General features: G+C 42.2%; 1 protein-coding gene across 4 annotated transcripts in view; it reads left to right on the top strand.

Annotated features, from left to right (window-relative positions):
• Positions 1 to 17,920, top strand: part of cacna2d1a (calcium channel, voltage-dependent, alpha 2/delta subunit 1a) — a 92,360-nt gene extending 74,440 nt beyond the window's left edge. The window contains exons 23-39 of one of the 4 annotated variants that reach the window (XM_086202013.1): positions 1,156 to 1,216; positions 1,874 to 1,980; positions 3,733 to 3,817; positions 4,054 to 4,116; positions 5,504 to 5,619; positions 5,709 to 5,780; positions 6,192 to 6,259; positions 6,350 to 6,388; positions 6,479 to 6,550; positions 8,769 to 8,924; positions 9,623 to 9,675; positions 10,128 to 10,183; positions 10,747 to 10,870; positions 11,506 to 11,618; positions 12,701 to 12,783; positions 14,840 to 14,928; positions 16,591 to 17,920. In XM_086202013.1, the coding sequence (XP_086058139.1) occupies positions 1,156 to 1,216; positions 1,874 to 1,980; positions 3,733 to 3,817; positions 4,054 to 4,116; positions 5,504 to 5,619; positions 5,709 to 5,780; positions 6,192 to 6,259; positions 6,350 to 6,388; positions 6,479 to 6,550; positions 8,769 to 8,924; positions 9,623 to 9,675; positions 10,128 to 10,183; positions 10,747 to 10,870; positions 11,506 to 11,618; positions 12,701 to 12,783; positions 14,840 to 14,928; positions 16,591 to 16,627 (1,394 nt within the window). In that variant the 3' untranslated portion in view covers positions 16,628 to 17,920. Of the gene's footprint in view, positions 1 to 1,155; positions 1,217 to 1,873; positions 1,981 to 3,732; positions 3,818 to 4,053; positions 4,117 to 5,503; positions 5,620 to 5,708; positions 5,781 to 6,191; positions 6,260 to 6,349; positions 6,389 to 6,478; positions 6,551 to 8,768; positions 8,925 to 9,622; positions 9,676 to 10,127; positions 10,184 to 10,746; positions 10,871 to 11,505; positions 11,619 to 12,700; positions 12,784 to 14,839; positions 14,929 to 16,590 lie in introns of those variants that run through there. The other 3 variants (XM_086202014.1, XR_015112485.1, XR_015112486.1) reach the window with 3 other exon arrangements.
• Positions 17,921 to 20,776: the final 2,856 nt, after the last annotated feature.

The raw sequence follows: 20,776 nt of genomic DNA, 5'->3' as shown, positions 1-20,776 counted from the left end.
TAAAATAACCTCGCCGATGTGCTTTTAGACACTGTCAGAGGAGCATTATGCACAACAGAGCTGCGGTTGATATTGTTCGTTCTGATGTACTGCACTGTAATGCAAATACATCATTGAAGTGTAATACACTCCCCAGATTTACTGTTTCTCCAAAAGAATGCAAATACTAATGCTAAAAACCCTAAATCGTGAGGTTAAAACAGCCTGACCACATTCTAAGCCTCTCCTCTTGTTCGCCGGCAGCATTTACATCCAAAAGCCTCAAATCTTCTGTTTGGAATGCAATATTTCTATTCAGGACTTGTTCTGTGAATAAAATATTGTCACCTTTAACCCCTGTGGTTTTACCCGTGTCTTTCTTTTTTTTCCCTTTTCTTTTCCCTCTCGTCTTTACCTCCCCCGGGGGGATGATTCTCTCGTTCGCTCACTCTCTCTCTGCTGGGATTTTTTTCCACTCAAGGGAAAGATGGCAAGTATTTGATTTTATTTACTTTCATATCTCTCTCCTCCTGTTCTTACGCCTTGTCTGTCATTTTACCCAGCATGCTCAGCTAAGTCTGAGTCGCGTGGTCCCTGTCATTTATACCTGATTTTAAGCTGAAGCTGCTTGTAAAGGAACACAACATTTTTTGGGGGGCGGGGAAATACCCATACTTGCCATCATCTGCAGAGCCAGACAAGAAGGTGGATACCCTTCTCTCTGTGCGTGGATTAGAATTGGGCAGGCCATAGTTAGCTTAGCACAATGACTGGTCGTGGATGGTAAGTGTTAGCAAACCTTTCTTAGCCTCTTGAGGCCACCACAGAAGAGAAAAGGATATCTTTCTTCTTGTCTGGCTCTGCAGACGATTACAAATGTATTTCCTCTGGAATTTAAGGCCTTAACTTATGCTACATTTTAGCTAAACATCTTAGCAACATTAGCATCCGTGATGTACAGTTTGTAGAGCAATGTCGCTAATGTGTTTTCTGTTCTGTGGGTAAAAGGTGAAACGTAATTTCAGTTTTTGATCCCTGTCGTAGGAGTTCTCCCTTGATGGTACGATGTTAAATATCCAGCAGGTGTCCCAGTGGAGCACCATCTCACCTACGTGTTATTGCTTCTTGTCATGAACCTCCTCAGTGTGAATACTCATATTTTGTACCTTTCACCAGTTTCTGAAAGCCTGCTGGCAGACAAGTTTGATGAATATGGCTATACACTCATTGCACCAAGGTAAGTTTCCATTTTGTTTTAAATGGAGTTGAATAGGTCACCTTCTCCTGGCATGACTCGGTTATTTATTACCGCTGTTTGTCTATTTGTGTATGAGCATCTCAAAACTAATAGATGGACTAAGATGACATTCGGTGGAAAGATGGGTATTAACATGGGTGGTCTGGATCAAATTGTAGATGATGGATCCTGAAGGGTGTTCTTGGCTGATACGGGGATGTAGCTTTTAGCTGTTTTTTTTGTTGTTGTTGTTGAAAGAACGTTTCAGCCTCTGGAAATCATCTTGATTTTGTTCTGGATGTGAGACCAGCAAGACCCGTTTTCAATATAATGGTCAATAACCCCCCCCCCCCAAAAAAAGAAGTGAGCGAAAATAATTTGAGATGCGATTCAGTATTTTTGGGGAGTTGAAGAAAATTTCCGAATAAATTTCCATGATTATGTAAATTTATTTAGTTTTATTTTCTTGAGTTAATTGAATTAGGACAGTGCACGTTAATCAACATAGCAGCAGTAGCATCAACACAAACAGAATTAGCACAGCTGCTGTTGTGCACCCACGCATTCTCCGAGGAGGAGGTGTTCTTCGCGCTTTCATAGAATATCCTAAAGGAAAATTAGCGCGGTTCTCTTAAAAAGTTGTGTTGTCTTCCTCAGGGTGTACTGCAAGGACCTGAAACCACCTGACAAGGACAAAAGCAACACGGAGTTCCTCATGGAGTTCAACAATTACATTGATACAAAGACTCCAAACAACCCGATGTGTGAGTATTAGAAGGTCGTGCTCTCACTGCAGACTCATATTTACATCTTAAAGTGCTGCTGGACTTCATAGGATTTGCCGTAGCACATAGAAGTGAATGAATCTCAGCCATCTGGCATTTAGGTGTGCATTGAACATTTAATGGAAGAGGGCCAGCAGAAACTTATTCCCAGAGGTCTCTCTCTCTCTCTCTCTGTGCAGGTCTGGGTGGATGGTTTGGTGTGCATGACCAGGCAAAGCTTTGTAATGTGGAGCCCCCTGTGTTCATGTCACCCATTTGATGCTAACTCTAAAAGTCTGACCATCACACGCCTGAGTGCACATGTGTGAGGCACATCGGCTTAGAAGTGACACACATACACTCCCCCAAACACACACACACACACAATATTCACAAGTAATATGCCTTCCACACCCCACCTATAGCCGCTCGACCTCATCCAATTACTGTGTGTTTGTGAGAAAGAGCAGGACACGTCAAGCCGAGAGCACGAGCGGAGCAATAAAACCCAAATCAGGGGCCGGCGGACCTTCTCCCAAACATCTGACCAGCGCATAAGGAACATTCATGGCTTGTACTCATTGATGCGCATCATTTTTATCATTACAAAAGCTTTCTGAATGCTGATTTGGAAGAAAAAAAAACGTTTTAACAACTCACTTAAAGCACGTCAAAATGATCCAGCCAATAAAACTTTTTACCCAATTGAAATATTACCTTCCCCATTATTAGCTGCTAGTTTAATGGGGTCCACGCGGAGCACAGAAAGAGAGAGAGAGAGTAGGGCCCATGCGGACTATTGGTGGCTTGAGTATTGTTACACGCTTTGCTTGGTTAAGCCACTGCAGTGGCGAAGAAGTTGAAGTACATTAGGAATTCCTGGGCTGCCTTCAATAAAGGATCCCTAATGAAAACCACTGCAAAGACGAGGAAAAGGTGGGGGTGAAATAAAGTGTTACACCAGCTGTTTTCTCTGATGTGTGTGGTGTGTTATAAAGGTTTTGAGGGAGGCGGCGGGGGTAAATCGACGAGCCTCGATGTTAATGGACTGAAGCAGGTTGTCACAGAGTTCAAAGTGGTGGGCACGGCAAAAAAAAAATGGCCAAACCAGCTTTACGACCTGTAATGTTTGTCATGTGGTCTTGTCAGATGCCTCGGACAGTAATTTGTTACACCTCCACCAACTAGCGTACCCCTCGGAGACGGCGTGCGCTTGCATATTTGACCGCGTATTTTCACGCTATCTTGTTTCAGAGGCAACACTTTGATGAAATATTATCCCTCTGCTCTTTGTGTTGTAATAAAACACCTGAAGCACTTTTAATACCTTGAAAATAAAATGTGTCCTACAGATCAGGAAGTCGAGTAGGTCATCCCCCTAATCCCAGATGGATGAGCTCAGAATTTAAAGTAAAATGCTTTTTAAGAAATGTTTCCAACTCTCCCAAATTCTTTTTCTCGAATCATATACACGCAGATCTTATTTTTCTTTCCTTGTTTTTTTTATTGCTTTTTTTTTTTTCATCCCGTCATTCCTCGTCGGTTACTGATACTCCTCGTACATTTATTTAACACATTCCTGGAGATACCTGTTACTCAAACCAATACTTTTCCAGATTATTTAGGTCTTAAACCCCAAAAAAGATAACATCATCTTAAAAATGAGACACACTGGACACTCAGATATTCACTCCGACCATTTCTGATCACACCAATGGCTTTTACAGATGTCGATTCTGTTTTGCTCTTCAGGTAACGTGGAGCTGGTGAACCGATTGCTCCTGGATGCTGGCATCACCTCAGATCTAATCAAGATTTGGAAAGAAAACGAGTTGCAGTAAGTAAAGAACAAACATTTTTGCCTGCACGAGCATCTGCGCTTCGTATCATTCAGCGAACTGTACTAAAATGTGGCATCACTTATTTGTTACTGGCTACGAGACTCATATGGAAAAACTAAATGCAGATGGTTGAAGTATTTCAGAATCACCAGTAAATGTCATGCAGGTATAAAAGCACATTCCAGATTTTTGTAACTGTATGTTTTATAGCTTTATCTACTGTGCTTGTCAGGCCGGTTGTCTTGGCCAGATTTGTTGCCACCGATGGAGGGATTACCAGGGTCTACCCCAAAAGGTACTTGCCAAGATCATGGGGGGATGGGCGTTGATTTAGACAGGAAGAAGAAGATATGTTCAGGATTGTCTGGTCAAGAACAAAGACGTGGTCTGATAAGTAGAAGTAATGGCACGAAGTCAGATCTACTAATTTTTTTTTTAAGCATTGGTCCATCCATCAATTGCGTCTTTCCTTGGTCATGGAGGTAGCAGACCAGGTAGCAGGAAGAAAAGCAGCCCAGAGCCCTTATCCCTAGACCCCTAGCTACTTTTTCCAGCTGGGGTATCTGGGGTATCCTGAGGCTTTCTGAGACCAGATGGGATATAAAATCCTTCCTATGTATTTCTGGCCAGTCTTGGTGTCTCCTTCCATTTGGACCCAAACAAAATTCTTGCATGCATGGAGGCGGTGTCCTAATATGATACCCAAACCACCTTGGCTTGTTTTCTTTTTAAATGTGCAGTGGTTCTAGTACAGGTCCATATCAGAGCTGTAGCATTGTGTCCCCAAGGAACTGAGAATGTAATTAAGGGCGTCATCTGCATACTATTTATATGTATTTTTTGCATCCTGTTTTCAAGTTATTCTGCACAGTAAAAGCTTTTATAGAGAACGCACAATGTCGCCTTGAGCGACCCCCAGAGCACAGAGTGATTCCATCAACATATTTTGAAGTGTTGCTTTAGAAAAGTCGATGGAAACAACAAAGTTCAGAGACAAAAGTTGCTGCTCTCTTGAAGTGAATTTCTTTTTCTTTTCTTTTCTTTTCTTTTTTTTTAAAGCGTAACTGCATTAAATGGCAGATGGACACCCCATTTTTGGACAAAGTGAATTTTTTAACTCGCCTGACAGAGCAGCTGTTTCCATTCAGTGTCTTCACGGATATTCCTGAACTCTTTCTTCATCTCCAGATGGCATGCAACATGTCCAATACTAGCTGGCATGAAAAAAAACTCACCCCGACTTAAAGTAACGCCTGAAGACTCGCCCATGTTTTTACAGGCAGTTGGCTGTCGACCTCCTTTTCTTCTTCTGCTGTTCTATCCATGTGTCACAACACCTGTGCTGCCATCTTCTGACCAGTTTATTCACTCCATAACGGGAACTTCCAAACTTGGTTCAGGATTAGCTTGACAGTTAAATGTCACCACGACTTGTGTGCGCGCGCGTGCGTGCGTGTGTGTGTATGCGTGTGTGTGTATATGTGGTTTCAATTGAATTAAATCATCTAATGTTTAAGTGTAGAGAACTCTTTTTTTTATTACTATTGAGATCCGGTCTTTAAATTTCATAAATAATGTAGTTTGGAGATGTTGTAGTTGTTTAACGGTTCTTTTGGGTGTGTTGTGGTTTCTTGGAGAGGATTGTAATCATTTATATGATTTCATAAAAACGTCTTTGACAGTGCTGGACTGGACTGGGAAGAGGAGGCGGAAACGTATGAGTCAAGTTTCTATAAAAGAAGTTTGGACAATGATCTTTATATTTTCACACCAACCCCGTACATCGCTAAAGAGAACAGTGAGTAAAAGGAAATTTGTGTTTTGTTGGGTTTTGTGAAGAAATGTGTGCTGTATTCTTATGTACGATGTATTTTATCCCTCTAACAGAAACTGATGACTCAGTCCTGGTGAGCAGGGCAGTAAACCTCAAAATTGATGATATTACGCTCAAACCAGCTGGTAATGACACACACACACACTCACACACACAAAGTGAGGGTATATATTCACACATTTATAGCCTTCATTTCTCAAATCCTCTTTTATCTGCCACCTATGCATAAACACTCACACTTACAACTTGTGAGTCTTATTTACGCTCTGTTTAACTCTTTCTGTTTCCTCTAAAACATTCATACATACACAAAGCATTTTTTTTAATCGACACCCCCCCCCCCCCATTCTCCTTTCCTCTGGCATATACACACAAATACACAAACCACACATCAAGTTGTCTGGCCGCCTCTGATCGCTGGCCAAGTTTGCATTTTCTAAGTTCAGAGATTAAAGTTGATACAGAGGTCTGACATGATCTAGGATGTGTGGCTCTTTTGTGTGTGTGTGTGTGTGTGTGTGTGTGTGTGATCCCAGTGGTCGGCATCAAGTTGGACATCAGTGCCTGGATGGCGAGCTTCATCAACACCACGCTGAGGATGGATGTCAGTAGATTCGATTTGTGTGAACAAGACACAGACATTGCACATTTAATCCAGATTATTATATTCGAACTGCTTTTCTTGTGTTTCCAGTGCAACGATGAAATCTGCGGCTGTCAGCGGAACGATGTGGTGAGACTTTTGATTGGACGTTTTTAAATATTCCGGTATTTGTGGTTCAGGATCAAGGAACTGGTTTGATGCTTCTCTGTTTGGTTCCAGTATGTCGACTGTGTGATTCTGGATGACGGGGGCTTCCTGGTGATGTCCAATCGAGATGACTATATCGATCAGGTGACTCTCACTAACCTGTTCGTCATTTTCAAATGTTAAACGCGACAGGTTAATCCACAGTCCGGCTCTGGGGTGACCGCTTTGGGAACAATTCTGGATCTTCAGGGTGAATTCCTCCTTCATTTTCTCCTCTGAGGTCTGAAGGAAATCCTTCTGCAAGGGGTTTTACTTCGAGAATCAAACTACCAGATGAACCCTAACCATAAAATACTTGATGAGAGCAAAATAAAAAACAAAACTGGACAAAGACACAAGACTATGAAGGACACACAGTTTTTATTTTCTGTTTGCAATTAGAATGAACCACAATTCATCGGTCGTCTTGAAAAGAAATAATTGATCTCATTCTGCCTGGCACACTTTTTGTACTGGTAGAACTCTCTAAATCTGTTGTGTTCTGTATTCCAAATATCTGGTGGCTTTTTTTTTTCGTCTTGGGTTTTTTGTTTTGTTTTTTTTTTTCCATTTTTTCTGTCCCGTGTTCCAATGCATGTTTGCATTTTGTATAAATGAAAAATTGAAAATAAAAACACACGCATTCGATTGCGTATTTTCCCGAAAACACAAGAAAATACAGAGTTTACAGAGTAAATATAAAAAAAGAAAAGAAAATGGTTGATATGGCGCTATAATGTGTGTGGATTGTGGGTAGTGTAGTACTTCCTCGTGAGTTCACAGTTAAAACGTTTCTCCTAAAGCTCGGCTGACATTGTCAACCCTGAAGCGTTTGGGATGATGATGAGATTATGGCTGATGACCAGTTCCTCTATGAATTGGATTTTCATTTCTGCAAATTCACCATTGGACCTTGATTTGTTTCACAATGAATAAAGTGTTTCCGTTGCGTCTTTCTCACGCTGATGCTGGCGCGTGTCATGACCAGGTGCCGACCTGATGGACATTTTGAATCGCTCGCTGGGAACGAACCAGGAACCTCTCCGTTAGCACTCTACCTACTGCGCCACATCGCTAACACACACACACACACACACACACACAGTTGGCAAGTTCATCTCGCCCCTTCCCTATTGTGCAAAATCTAAGAGTCGGGCTCCTGCTGGCATTTGAGTAAATGTTTTTTCATGTGGCCTCGCCTCCTTCCTAATCAGCGCTGGGTGTGCGCTGGATAAATCTGTGGCCCTCTGAAGTTTGGCAGCAGCACTAAAAACCCAGGGACGTGAGGCCTTGTTTGGAGAAGGCTGGGTGCCCTCAATCATACATCCTACAGGAGCAAAGGTTTTCTCTCTCTCTCTCTCTCTCTTTCTTTCTCTCTTTAAGCCTCTCATTTTATGTATTTCTCTCTGCAGCTTGTTCCTTTCTCTCTCCGGAGGAAACCCTCTGGGAGTCTGCAGCCAACAGGGCTGCGACTGTTAATTCATTATTTGTGTTATTGCATGAGGAAAGGAGAGAAGGCTCCCTTTACCTTTATAGGTGGGAAGATTTATATATACGCTCGGGCCGTTGGACTAAAGAGGAGTGGATGTGTGGAGGACGGAAGGTGAGCTCAAAAGAAGTGGAAGTCAGCGTCCTTGTGCGCACACGCGGATGAGCACGACTGTTACTGTTGCACAAGCACTTAAACGCTCATGCGTCAGGTCACGTCACACCTCTGAGATGCTGAGACAAACTACTTCCTCGTAGTCGAAATTTACGGCTGCCCAGTGGACTGTGTTAATCAGATTATACTAAAGTCCATCACGCTGCTCGGAGGTTGATTTACTGTGTGTGTACGTGTGAGCTTGTGTTCCTCGCATACACGTTTAAATGCTGGATTTGTTGTTTCACATGTTTTGCATAGGTTTAACCGCTTAAGCACAAAAGCGTTAAACCACTCCAATGGGAGGAATGAAAAAACATGAAGGAAATCACTGTTACATCTACAATGGCTGTTTAAGTTTGTTTTTGTTTTCTTTACACACGTAAGGTTGGTACATTCCTAATGAGACGCTTTGTTCTGCCCCTGACCCCCTGGACCGTGGTGGCCCCTAAAAACCCTAGGAACCTTGATTATGTGTTAATTGTTCTGTCGTACTTTTATTCTCATTTATGTGAAGGACTCTGAACCACAAAACCCATAATGACCCAGTTTGGACCTCATTCTTCAAGGCCCGTCTCGTAGAGGACAGACTCCCTAACCCTAACCCTAACTCACTTAAAATCTATGTTCTAAGTATGTTGACGGGAGAAAAGTTAAATTGTTCTTTCTCCGCTCGTCTAGATCGGGCGTTTCTTCGGCGTTATCGACCCCATCCTGATGATAAAGCTGGTCAACTCCTCCCTCTTCACCTCTAAGAAGACCTTCGACTACCAGTCGCTCTGCGAACCCGTGCGAGCGAAGAAGGCGTCGGCGGCGGGCCTGCGCTCCATCTACGTGGTGAGATACATAAGCCAGACACCCACAATTTACATGTTCGCACATTTTGATATCCATCCATAATTTTCCTGCGCGCACAGCTGCTCAAATAAACAGATAGATGCAAAGTACACATGCGGCCATTTGCACTCATACCTGCTCGCTGACACACTTCCACACACAAACACTCCCTCACCAGGGAGCCATAAATCTGAGCAGAGCAGATGAGAAGGGAAGCTGAGGTTATGGTGAAAGCGTTTAGAGTGGGAGCCGCAGTAACAGGATTAGGTGGCGTAGCAATGCTCGGCTAATGCGCCCTTCTTTTTTTTTTTCCTTTTCATCACGTCAAGAAATGTCCCGCTTGTAATAGTAGCTGTCGGCGTGCAACCACGACAGCAAACGCACGCACGCCATAGCAATGGAGGTGTGAGATAAGGTGATGTCCTGTGATCAAAGGTGCTGTCAGCCGCCGCCGCTTCTTGATGACTCAACATCCAGCGAGGAGAAAGGACACAGCACTGATTCACCAGAACAAGCCCCTCGCATGCTAACATAATCAAAACAACATGTTGAGCCGTTTATTCAAACCGTGTGGTGCTTTGTTTTGTTTTTTCTTTGTTTTTTTTTTCCATTGGCTCTTTGTTCACTCAATTTTGTCTTTTTTTTCCTCCTTTTTTTTTAATAAAATATATTAATTCTCTTGTGTTTGTTCCCCTCAGCCCACAATTGCAGATATTTTGAACGTAGGATGGTGGGCAACAGCTGCAGCCTGGTGAGTCCTCTCTCTCCCTCTCTGTGTGATATGGCCGGGATTAATGTTAACTCTTTCTCACAATAACACGAATGTATATTAAAGGGTACTGTAAGTCCCTAAACTTGGAGTCCTAATGGAAAGCAGACAAGGATTTGTCCCTCTGAAATTTACATATAGCATCTGTTTAATAGCTGAATTGTTCCCAGGACAGTCAAGTTTCCACAAGATCTGCTCTTGGTTTGTGTCTCTGTCTCGCTGTCTTGATGTTATTAACATCTTGTTTTACAGTATGTAAAAATATAAAACGGATTTTTGAGAGTTTTGACATTTTGATTAACATTTGCAAGAAAGGCTGTCGAGCAAGTCGCTCGTAAATCAAGCGTTAGTGTTTAGACACGCCGTTTGTTATAGCTTTAAATGAATCCAGACATTTCTCATCCTTGGATTTTTATTTATTTTTTTGCTTTCAGGTCAATCCTGCAGCAGATACTAGTCAGCATCACATTCCCTAATTTCCTGGATGCAGGTGAGTTCTGAACATAAAAACAATCCCAATCCAGGCTAATCCCACACTCCAATATACCAATATTAACCCGATGAAGATAAATCAATAAGACACTGCAGGTTTCAACTCCTAAGGTCATATTTTGATCGCAGTTCTAAAACTGAGGTGCCCCGTTGACACAGAAACGGCAAGTTTTTGAGCCGTCAAACTGCTTGTTGGACACGGCTGTAGCGTCCAGCGGGCGTTGTCAGCTCAGGTTAAAAACACATCTTTTCCCATAATTCCTGAGAAAACATACAAGAGCAGCTGTAATGTGGCTTTGCATCTCTCAGAATTTGCGCTCAGCTCGCAGGTCATGCGAAAAACCTTATCAAAAATATTGATATTCATAATATATCTTCAGAACAAGGGGAGGGAGAGAGAGATGCTGTTTGTCAGGATATGCATTTCAGTCCACTGTATACAAATACCTGGTGTCTCCCTTTGAGCCACTTCGCCCTGTGCATCAACTCAATCCTTACAAAATGAAACAACTTAAATGAATCACGAAGAAGGAATGAAGGTACTCGTGTGTCCCTCCGCAGCTGAAATGGACGATGGCGGGTCAGACGTCCTGCATAAAGTCTGCATCACCGAGCAAACTCAGTACTACTTTGAGGCCAACAACTTGTCTTTCAGAGGATCGGTGGATTGTGGAAACTGCTCCAGGTGAACTAATCCACAATAGACCTTTTTCAGCTTCTTACACACACACACACACACACACACACACACACACAGACCTCTAATACACTTCCTGCGGCTGCAGCGATGCGTTTGCATCCCGGAGACACAAATGAAGTCCCCAGAGGTGGCACTAAGAAAAGGTTGTAAAAATTCACATGCCATGAAGGTGAAGTCGAGTCACTTGTGGGGGACCACCGTCCTGGCATGTTCGTGTGTGTATGCCATTTTTAAGGCCCCCTCGTGCCGGCTAATGGAGTGCCTGCCCGCATGCTGCGTGGCGTTCCTGCACATTAGCCGCACACGTTCCTTTTTAACGACCACTATAAAAAAGCAGAGAAAATCATTTGTGCACCAGCAACATGTGGCTTTCGGTAAAGGTCTTGGAGGACAGTCGGGGGGGCACAGCAGGTTTGTGTCCCCTTGGGAGTGAAAGCAGTTAGTAAACTTCATGGAGCAGTCCATATTTTCACCAGGCGTCATGTATTTATAATAATAAGTGTCGATCTTAGCAGCGCAGCAATATGAAATCCGTCTCCTGTTTATTGCTCTCTGCTTGTTTTGGTTGAATTCCTGCTTTTCTTGTAACCATGTGTGTGTCTCTGCTTTCATGTGCCCAGACTGTACCATGCTGAAAAGCTGCCCAAGACCAACCTGGTTTTTGTCATCGCTGATGCAAAACTCACCTGCGCGTCCTGTGACACCAAGCCATTAATACAGGACGAACAGCAGTGTATCCTTCCACTTGAAAACACTTTCATCCAAGGAAGAAGTTTGCTTCATTGAGGGCTGCACTTATTTTTGCAGGCCAACCAGGAAGTTGGCATCACAACGGCTTCCAAAAAAAAGGAGCAATTTTGGATTACGGCAAAAATGAGCACCGTGTCCAGACGTACAAGTTTTGTCAAGAAAGATAATGAAAACTACTGTTATGAATTTGGGTGCACGACTTCTGTCGTTAGAAGTGCAAAGCTAACATGCTAAATACCGTGAAACTAGCTTTGAGCATTTGTTTTTGGAGTCATGTTTAATGGCCATGGCAACCTCTGTAGTCTCGGTTAGCCACTCGCTAGCAACTGGTTATTTTTAAGACACTTTAAAAGCTTCAGAATTCTTAAATGTGGTATTTACTGATGTATTTAATGCCGTGGGACAAAATCATTAAAATGTATTAAATTTGTATTCCAGGTGTTTAACCAAAATCCCTATTCAAAGGGAGCCAGAGGTTCAACAATGCTAACTTATTTATTTTAGGACTCAGATATTCAGAAAGATTTGACCATATAATCACGCATTGATGATAATTATGACATAACATCAATCGCAAAAAGTTTCTTACCACAAACTTCTGCAGTAAACAACATTTCCATTCACCAAACCTCTGCCAGTAGTGGTTTTCCATCATCCGTCTGAGTCTCATTCCTCACAATTTGAATGTCCCAATTCAAACAACCATACCAATTAGTCAGCATTTATCCAGAAATGTGAAATTTGGCCCAGAATTCAGTCAGGGTTTCTGTCTCTATGGCAGATGGTACTGTGAAAGAAGTCTTTACAAACAAATCTGTGAGTTTCTCAGGGCTGCGGTCCATTACAGATGACTTCAACGTCACTGAGGGTTGAGAGCAATGTGTTCAAAATCCACAAACAGACAAAGTTTAATAGTCTTCCCACGATTATAGCGGATCATCTTGATTCGGATGTTTTACACAGTAATTCCGCCTCCGTCAAATTGTTAAATTTGGCCAAAGTGTAATCAGAGTTTATGTTCGTTACTGAGACATCGGAGTCATGCTCCTGACTTCAGCCACCCAGCTGACGGTCCTGATCCCTGTGAACTGGCTCAGAATCCTCGCTACAGGAAAGGACCTGCAGTCTGTTTCGATAACAACGAACATGTAAGTCGCTCCCAGCAGGAAGCTGAAGGTTGGGAAAATATCTGAAGAGCGCACATTTGTTGCTAAAGGTGCCATGTGTAGAGTTGCTGTAGAGTTGCATGAATTTAAAAAAAAAAAAAAAAAAAAAAGGATTTTTACTCCTTTGTCTCATCAGCATTAAAAGTTTGCAGAAACGTCAGTCTGAGTGCGGGCCTCAGGCTACTGTTTTGGATTTCACTGTGAGAAGTAATTAGTGTGTTGCCAAGACAAAATGATGTGCTTACAGATTAAAGGACAGAGCTTTGATCGTTAACAGCACTAACAACACACTGACACGTACTGTGTGTGTAGATCCAAAACTAACATGTATTTAGAACAGCGCGAGGCAGGCCTGAACACAAAAACAACTTCATCTCGCTACTGGTGGTTTGAGGTCAACCTCCCATTGGCCCGTCATGTCACCATTTTTGATGCGTTGACCTATATCTACTCATGTCAAAGGTTTAATATGTAACATTTCCGCATGGAATGTGGAAAGTTTCTGATATTGGGAACTTTATTTTTTTTATTATTATTCCTTTGCATCAGTGTTTCCACTGGGAACAATTGACAGTGGCAGACCGCCGTGCAGAAATCTGCCTCCGTGGCAAAAGAAATCAGTCCAACCAATCAGGGCTATAACAAGAACCAGTGCTTCGGTACCAAGTTAATGCCAAAATTCCATGCATTTAAAGCTGGAATGCAGGACATTGAGGCCAATTTTGTGGCCCAACAGTGTAATGACAAGTGTGGCGTCCATCATGTGATGTCCCTTGGTCCCGTGGACTCGCACTTCGAAAGATGTAAAATTCCATTTGTTGCATCGTCGCTGCGAAATGAGTGGTTTAGCTGTCCAGAGTTGATCCATTTGGCCAGATAACATTTGGAAAGTCTAGAAAAGCCCCAAGATTAAATCTTTTATCTACATTTATGCTAGCCGAGGGCTAAAGCCTAAACTGGGCAGCGCAACAGCTAAGTGAGATACTTGCCAATAACAACAACATGAATGTGGGAGTGCAGATGTAGCGGCAGGGTTGCTAATACTCGTTGAGACAAAAACACATTGAGTCTGTCATGCCACCGTCGTACACGGACCTGTACATATCCAGTTTGGACTATTTGTCTATAAATAAAGACAACATCTACTGAAGAACCATTCCAAATACCCATATTTGGCCCGGTTTGACCTGACGTTAGTAGCCTCTTCAGCCTTGGCTCACTCGAGGTGCGCTGACCTTTAAACGGGACCATCGCTGTAGTGATGTTTAGCTTACGTCATCTGCATGCTAAAGCTATCCACACAACTCCATAATTCGAGTAAAACCACATGAAGTTTTGACATTTCCCCTGGAAAATAAGAAGTAGCAAAAGCAACTTACAGGGGACCAATAATAAACAGAGTTTAGATGCATTTCACCGTGTTTGTTAAAGATTTATAGCCGACTATTAGTCTCACTGGCTAGAGCCCCAAATCCTTTCGCTGCACTCCTCCAAGGAATTCTACCCATGGCACCTTTCCTTTACTAACATCTTGACATGATGCATGTCGTAGTCTTCTTTTTTCTTTTTCTTTTTTTGGCGTTCTCTTGGAATCGCTCAAAAGCTGTATGTGTGCAGATTTCCCACGCAAAGAAAGTCCAGTTATAAGTTGACTTCTGAATAACTAAGCCAAACAAACAGCAGCGAATCTCTGCGTGTGAAACCTCTCTGTTTGTTTTCACTCTATAGTCTTTTTCCCAGTGTCAGTTTGTCAGTCTTATGAATGAACTCTTATGCCTGCACTGTCTTGCTTATACACACACACACACACACACACACAAACACCCGCCCACGAATAAACCTTTCTCTCACACTCATGAATTGCAAGTGAATGAAATCTGTTTTGTTGTCATTCTACTTACTATATTTTTCCTGATTTTTTTTTCTTCTTTTCCTGCTTTCTAACTTCTTGCTAACGATATGGACCGTTTGCTGCATGATTCTTTTTTCTCTCTGTTTTCTCTTGTTTCCTGCTCTGTGATTGGCTGTTGATGGTTAGGATGAGGCCATGTGCCGGAGGAGCGCAGGCTCCCCATTGGCTTCCTCTCTGCTCATGTTACTGCTGCCACTGTTCATGTGCTGTCTCGGGTCAGTCCCATAACGCTACCTCTTCCTCTCTTTCATTGACATGATTTTACATCAGTCCTGCAGTCCTGATATCATCTGCTTCTTACGCCTTATCTCCCCTTTATTTTTCCACTACTTCATGTCTTTTTCCATTGTTTTCCTTTGCTTGCCACCTGTCACTCTCTCTTGTTCTTCCACCATCTGTTTTCACTTCCCACCAACTTACCTCCCCATTATTTACGTCTCTCGCCAACATTTTCTCCGTCTCACCTGACTTTGAACTTCGAGCCATGCTCTTCCTATCTCTCCCCATCTTTTGTTATTCATGGGAGGCCCTAATGTCCTTCCTGACACTCACCTAAACAGACCTTTCACTCCTTATTTGCATCCAGATGTTTGTACGTCTTTTTAAATAATTATCAACGTCTTTTCCTCTCAAAAAAAAAAAAAAAAAAAAACGCACTGAGGCAAGACATTTTTCTCTCCTGTACCTCCAGTTGCTAAGCTCTCAGAGAGAAATGGATGCCTCTTGATTCAAAATTATTGGCTCCATTTTTTTGGGAATTGAAAGTAAGAGAAAAACATTTTAAACCCATATTCTGACCTTGTTTGGCCCCTTTGCTGTTCGAACTGATTGTTTGTTCAGCCCTGCTTTCTGTTCTAGCGCTCAATTTTGAAAGGAATCGCTGAGGAATGTTTAACTTCTCAAAACTGTTTGAAAATTTCACCAAATTTGAGACGGTGGTATGTGGAGCCTCATTTATACTGTTGCCTGTGTTGATTTTACTGGCTGAAATGGCAGCTGTTACTGGTAGAGCTGTATTTAGCTAGCTGATTAAGCTAACAGTAGCTCCACAAGTTTGCTGAAAATGTAATCTTTTGCAAGCTTGTTTCCAAATTAAACGTCTCTAATACGTAGAAGTAGAATGTAAAAATATATACTCGAAAATTACGGTCTAACTTCACTAAAACTACGATTCAAATCGGTCAGCTTTGCTTAAAACTAGCAAAGTAGTTTTGCTGCCTTGGCTGTAGTTGGCTAGCTACACAGGCTAACCTCAGCTGTAGGCCTAAACCAGTCAGGCTACTGAAAAAATGATATTAACCTTTTTAAAAAGAAAACAAAAAAACTTGTAAGTTATTAGATTCATACTTCCATCTCCTGGGTGAAAGTCCTGCCTTTAACTGGTTTCCTAGTGGACTTTGCCGTAATTTACTTCCTGACTTTCGAGAAATTTCTTGGCCGTCAGAGCAAAATCACACGACGCACCGGTATTGGCGTTAATAGGGATATTTAAACGTGATGCAATTGTAATATATCAGGACGGTTAACCGAGTTTTATCATCATCTATTAAGTACTGTAATGACTCTTTTTTGTAACCTGTATAAATGGACTAAAACTCTTGGAAAGTACACCAAACTAACAGGGAGCACAAAATTACTCCTCCTACTCTTCAAAATTAGTACTGTGTGATTGACAATGAAAAATTCTATGATGTAAAAATGAAGGTTATTTCAGGATTTGATCTTTTCTACGTGTCGGCTGCCCCACGCACCTAAAGATGTGAACAAATGTGAAGTGGAACAGCTCAGCGGGGTTTAGCAAACCATCGCTGGAAAAATGGCCGATCTTAACAAACAGTAACTGTTTGTTTTTTTTCCCCGTCCCTGCTCGACACCAGGAGGAAGACGCTGACTGTGGCGGGGCGTCCAGCCTGAGTCCTTCACTTTTGCTAATGGGGGTCCTTCAGCTGGTGCTGCTCTGGGTTCTGACCGGTTCCAGACATCACGCCGTCCAATCATGACCTCTGAACCTCCTGATCATGACCTCTGTCCATATCTCCAACCAGCATGCGATGCTGCCACCGATGATGAACGCCCAGTGAAAAGCGCTTGTAATAAACAAACAAAAACCTGTGCCCCACCCCCACCCCGCATCCTGCCAGTTCCTTTGTTTTTTGATACCTTCATTTTCAGGAGTTTACAGCGAAGGAAAGAAAAGGAACAATTAGGACCGACCTATAACTGCCCCTCATCCCTTCAATGGTCCCCGCCAGCTGAGATTAGCAGAATCCAGAGATATATCTTGGGAACTTTCTCTGGCATGATGTCACTGTTGGAAGAGATCGGACTGCCTTATAGTATCAGAGGGATTTAAATCACGAAGGGGGGAATTGCGGGTTATAAAAGATGTTGAGCAGTTTTATTTACCACTGCCAGAAACCGTGCTGCTCTTTGCAAGCTGTTTTGAGTCGATTTGCAGTGGCTAGTTAGTAGGTGCTTGTTTTTGTGATAAGGAAACTGAGAGGTCGCAGCAGAAGATGCCATGTCGCTACGCCACAAACCCGCTCTTCGTAATAACGCCGTCTGATTTTTATCTCGTTATTTTTTTTCCGATCTCACTTCCCAGAACATTTTTACGGTGTCTGTGAGGGCGTTTCCGTTCACCACTGCGTTTTCTCTTGTAGAACCCTGTATTTGCAGTGTGGAAATCATGTTCGTTGGTATGTTTTGTTTTTGTTTTTGTTTTTGTTTTGGGTTTTTTTTTTTTTTTAACACAGAAACCAAGTCTTCAACTGCCATTTGTGAGGATTTCAACTTCCTATCTGGTCATCCATCAGCCCTGATCAGGAGAGGTAGTTTATCTGGATTTTCCGCCTTGTTGTTGGATTGCTCCGATAACAACTTTGCTGCCATAAAGCGCATCAACAATGCGTACTCACTGCAAAAATCTCTAGTGCCATGTGGACTGTGTGTGACTGAACCCTTTAGCTTCCTGACTACTGAACTGAAAGACGTGCAGATTGCTATTTTTTTTTTTTGACTGTTATTTGAATGAGGCGTCGCGAAAGCATGCCACTGTTTTTATTTCCGTGACTTACAGGAGAAGAAGGAGGGATACGGAAAATGTGCAATTTTAGTCAACAGAAAAGGTTGAACGGTAATTTGTATTCGCTGCTGTCACTTTTTGAATTAAATGACTTTCATCTGCACTGCAGTTCAAAGTGCAAATCTCTATCTCGATTCATCTGTAGTTTGGTTTCACGGCGTCATCTCCTGACTGAAGTTCAACCTCTGTCTCTTTGTGTAGTACAGTTTGTTATATTGTGTGCTGTGCCGCCTACTGGGACTCCTAATACAAAAAGTGGAGGTGCATCCACTTTCTCTGAGAAATGTTTGGCTTATTTTAGTCGTTGTTGTTTTTTTGGCATTACTTTCATAGTGAACCTACGTGAAAAACTTCAGATTACTACCATGTTGGTGACCGTGTTCCAATGGCGTCTGCCTGAGTACGTGATCACTCACGAAATCTGCAAAGCTGATAATAAAAAGAATTTAAAAAGGACTTAAAACGAGGACTCTTAAAGCAACTCTATTAAAATCGCGAAAAACAATTATGATTAAAGTAAAACAGAACATTTTACCATCGGAATGAAAATATAAATCCAAAAAGTTTCAGTTTTGGAAAATGATGTTACAAGAGCAGGTGTAAGTTATAAACCGGCTGTTTTTGACGTTGCCAAGTGACAACTTCAACATTTTTAAAGTGTCTTTTGGCTCTGGGTGTAACTGGACAATCGTAGACTCCAATGTTCAGGACTCGTTACCTCAATGGAAAGTCGGGGTATTTTTGCGACTAAGTAGGTGATGCTAAAAGGCTAGATCCCACTCATGTGAAAATACAATGCCAGAAAATGCAAAATTGCTGTTTGACAACTACACACACGGGGTCCAGTGCAGATTAACTGAGTTACATTTTTCATCTATAAAGAAGTTTCGCCCTAATAAGTGTCACTGTACACAGGAAAATGCCCAAATCCAGAAAGCAAAAACCCCACAAATTTGATGCTAACACTAGCGGCTAGCGCCGCTCTTGGAAAATCAGCAAGAAGATGATATAATCACGTTTTTAGGTATCCCAGCTTTGGGGTAAACTTCAGCCGTGTGTTTGAGATGGTGGTTGTTGGTGTTGTTTTCTGACCAAACCAATCTGAAGTTGTCCTTTTTTCTTTTTCTTTTTCTCTTTTGTGCGCGGAGAGTTAGCCGTATGCTAGCTAGGACCTGGTATACCATCGCAGGTGGAAATACATGTGGTGAAAACTCATTTGTCCCACGTGACTTTCCCTCGGCGGCGTGCAAGCATTCAGAGGAAAACCACAGAATCAGTTTGGGTTTTGTTTTGTTTTTTTGTTTTTTTACAAATGTTTGGTCAAAGTTTTCCCACAAAAACGTGGGAATCTGCGGTTTAACTGCCTGTAGCAGCGGGAAGGATTGATGCGTGATCCTCACCACTAACATATTTACACGCCGACAACTTAGAACAGTTTTAGCAGGAAACTATACTGTCTCTCACCTTCTTGAAATATTTTTCCATCATATTCCAGCTAATTTATTGCCCTCTAAGTGAAAGATTGAGTTTTGGGGGGGTTTTTTTCAGTCGTGTTTTGTAGCAGAACATCAGTAACGAGTAGTCTGAGGTGAGGTGCACTTTATTCTCTCAATGTTTTCCTCTGTCTTAACTATAACCTTCCAACGGAAATATCGTGGTGAAACTAACAATGGTATTTATCCTCCTTATTTACTAACCATCAAGAATATCAAGTGCCATATAGGACTCTTATTCGCTTGTGGAGAAAACCTATTATCGTAATATAACATTTATGCAACGTTACCAAGGCAAGATGTCTCCAACTGTTTTCCTTGTGCTGCATGGTAGTGGCTGACAATTATCCTGCTTCAGTGTGTCATGTTGGGAAACGTTACTATATTCTGAGTGTCGAGCGTTTGTTCGCGATACGATGAGGTGTGAACAGCGATTACTGCCTTTCTCTTGGGGAGACAGCATTTGGCTCCGCCCTGGTCTGAGTCAGCAGGGGGTGAGCAAACTGATTGGCCGGTTTGATGTTCAAGGATTTAAATAAAGGGTCGTACCAATGATTTTTTTGGGGGGGGGGGTACGTTTTAGCGCATTAGTGAAGTATTGTAGTTTACAAAACCATGGTGCCATATTACAGGTCGCCATTAATCGTTGTAATACAGTATGACAATCAAAAGATTACTTAAACCTGAAGTCAGGATTTGTCAAAACTAGGTTTAAATCAATCAGGACTCGTGTTCGCAGGAATCTTACTTTTTAAGAAAACGGTGTACTTTTAAATTCGCATCCCTAAATGTTTCCTATTGATTTGGTCTTGCTGTCATGGGTGCGGACTGCAAGTGTGATTTGATACTACAGGTACCACAATTCTGAGGCCACATCAACAACAAACATCGCCATTTTAATCAATGTTGCCACTGACACCCAGCCAGAAAAACAAGAATGAAGAGTCACACCTCGCTCAAAAACTGTGACTCTATCAGAACACCTGGTTCACTTAAACAATCGATTGGATCAGCTTTTAGTGTAGGCATGCGCTACGAGTTTCCTCCAGTTAGCTAGTTTGTTGCTAAGCGGTTAGCATAGCGTAAAATCTCTTCTGCTTAATACTGCTACTGACGGCGAGTGCAGTAAAAAGTGTACTTTCAAAGCAGTTTTTTTCACCATGCTAAACTGATATAGCCTGAATTATAATTATTTAAGATCTTTAAAACAACAATTGCATTTTTTCCCCTATAATTCCATGCACCCCCCCCCCCCCTCCCACCACCACCACCACCACCACCACCACCACCACCACCACCAAAAGGCCTGGTTGTTTTTGCATACTCCTGCGAAAACACAGACACAGAGTCTCGGGTGAAACCGTAAACTCCTCGGTGGAGGTAAAAAGACACTGAAACAATGGTGGAATGTTTGAAACAAATCATTCTCTGTGGCTTCGTCGGCCATGCGATCCGTTGTTTTTACACAAACGTAGATTAAAGCAG

This window comes from Aulostomus chinensis, chromosome 4 (genome assembly GCF_037954235.1).
Source record: "Aulostomus chinensis isolate RoL2024-O1b breed Wild chromosome 4, RoL_Achi_v1.0, whole genome shotgun sequence".
NCBI classification, from domain to species: Eukaryota; Metazoa; Chordata; class Actinopteri; order Syngnathiformes; family Aulostomidae; genus Aulostomus; species Aulostomus chinensis.
The sequence above is the reverse complement of the archived record's forward strand: the minus strand, read 5'-3'. Positions and strand labels throughout refer to the sequence as shown.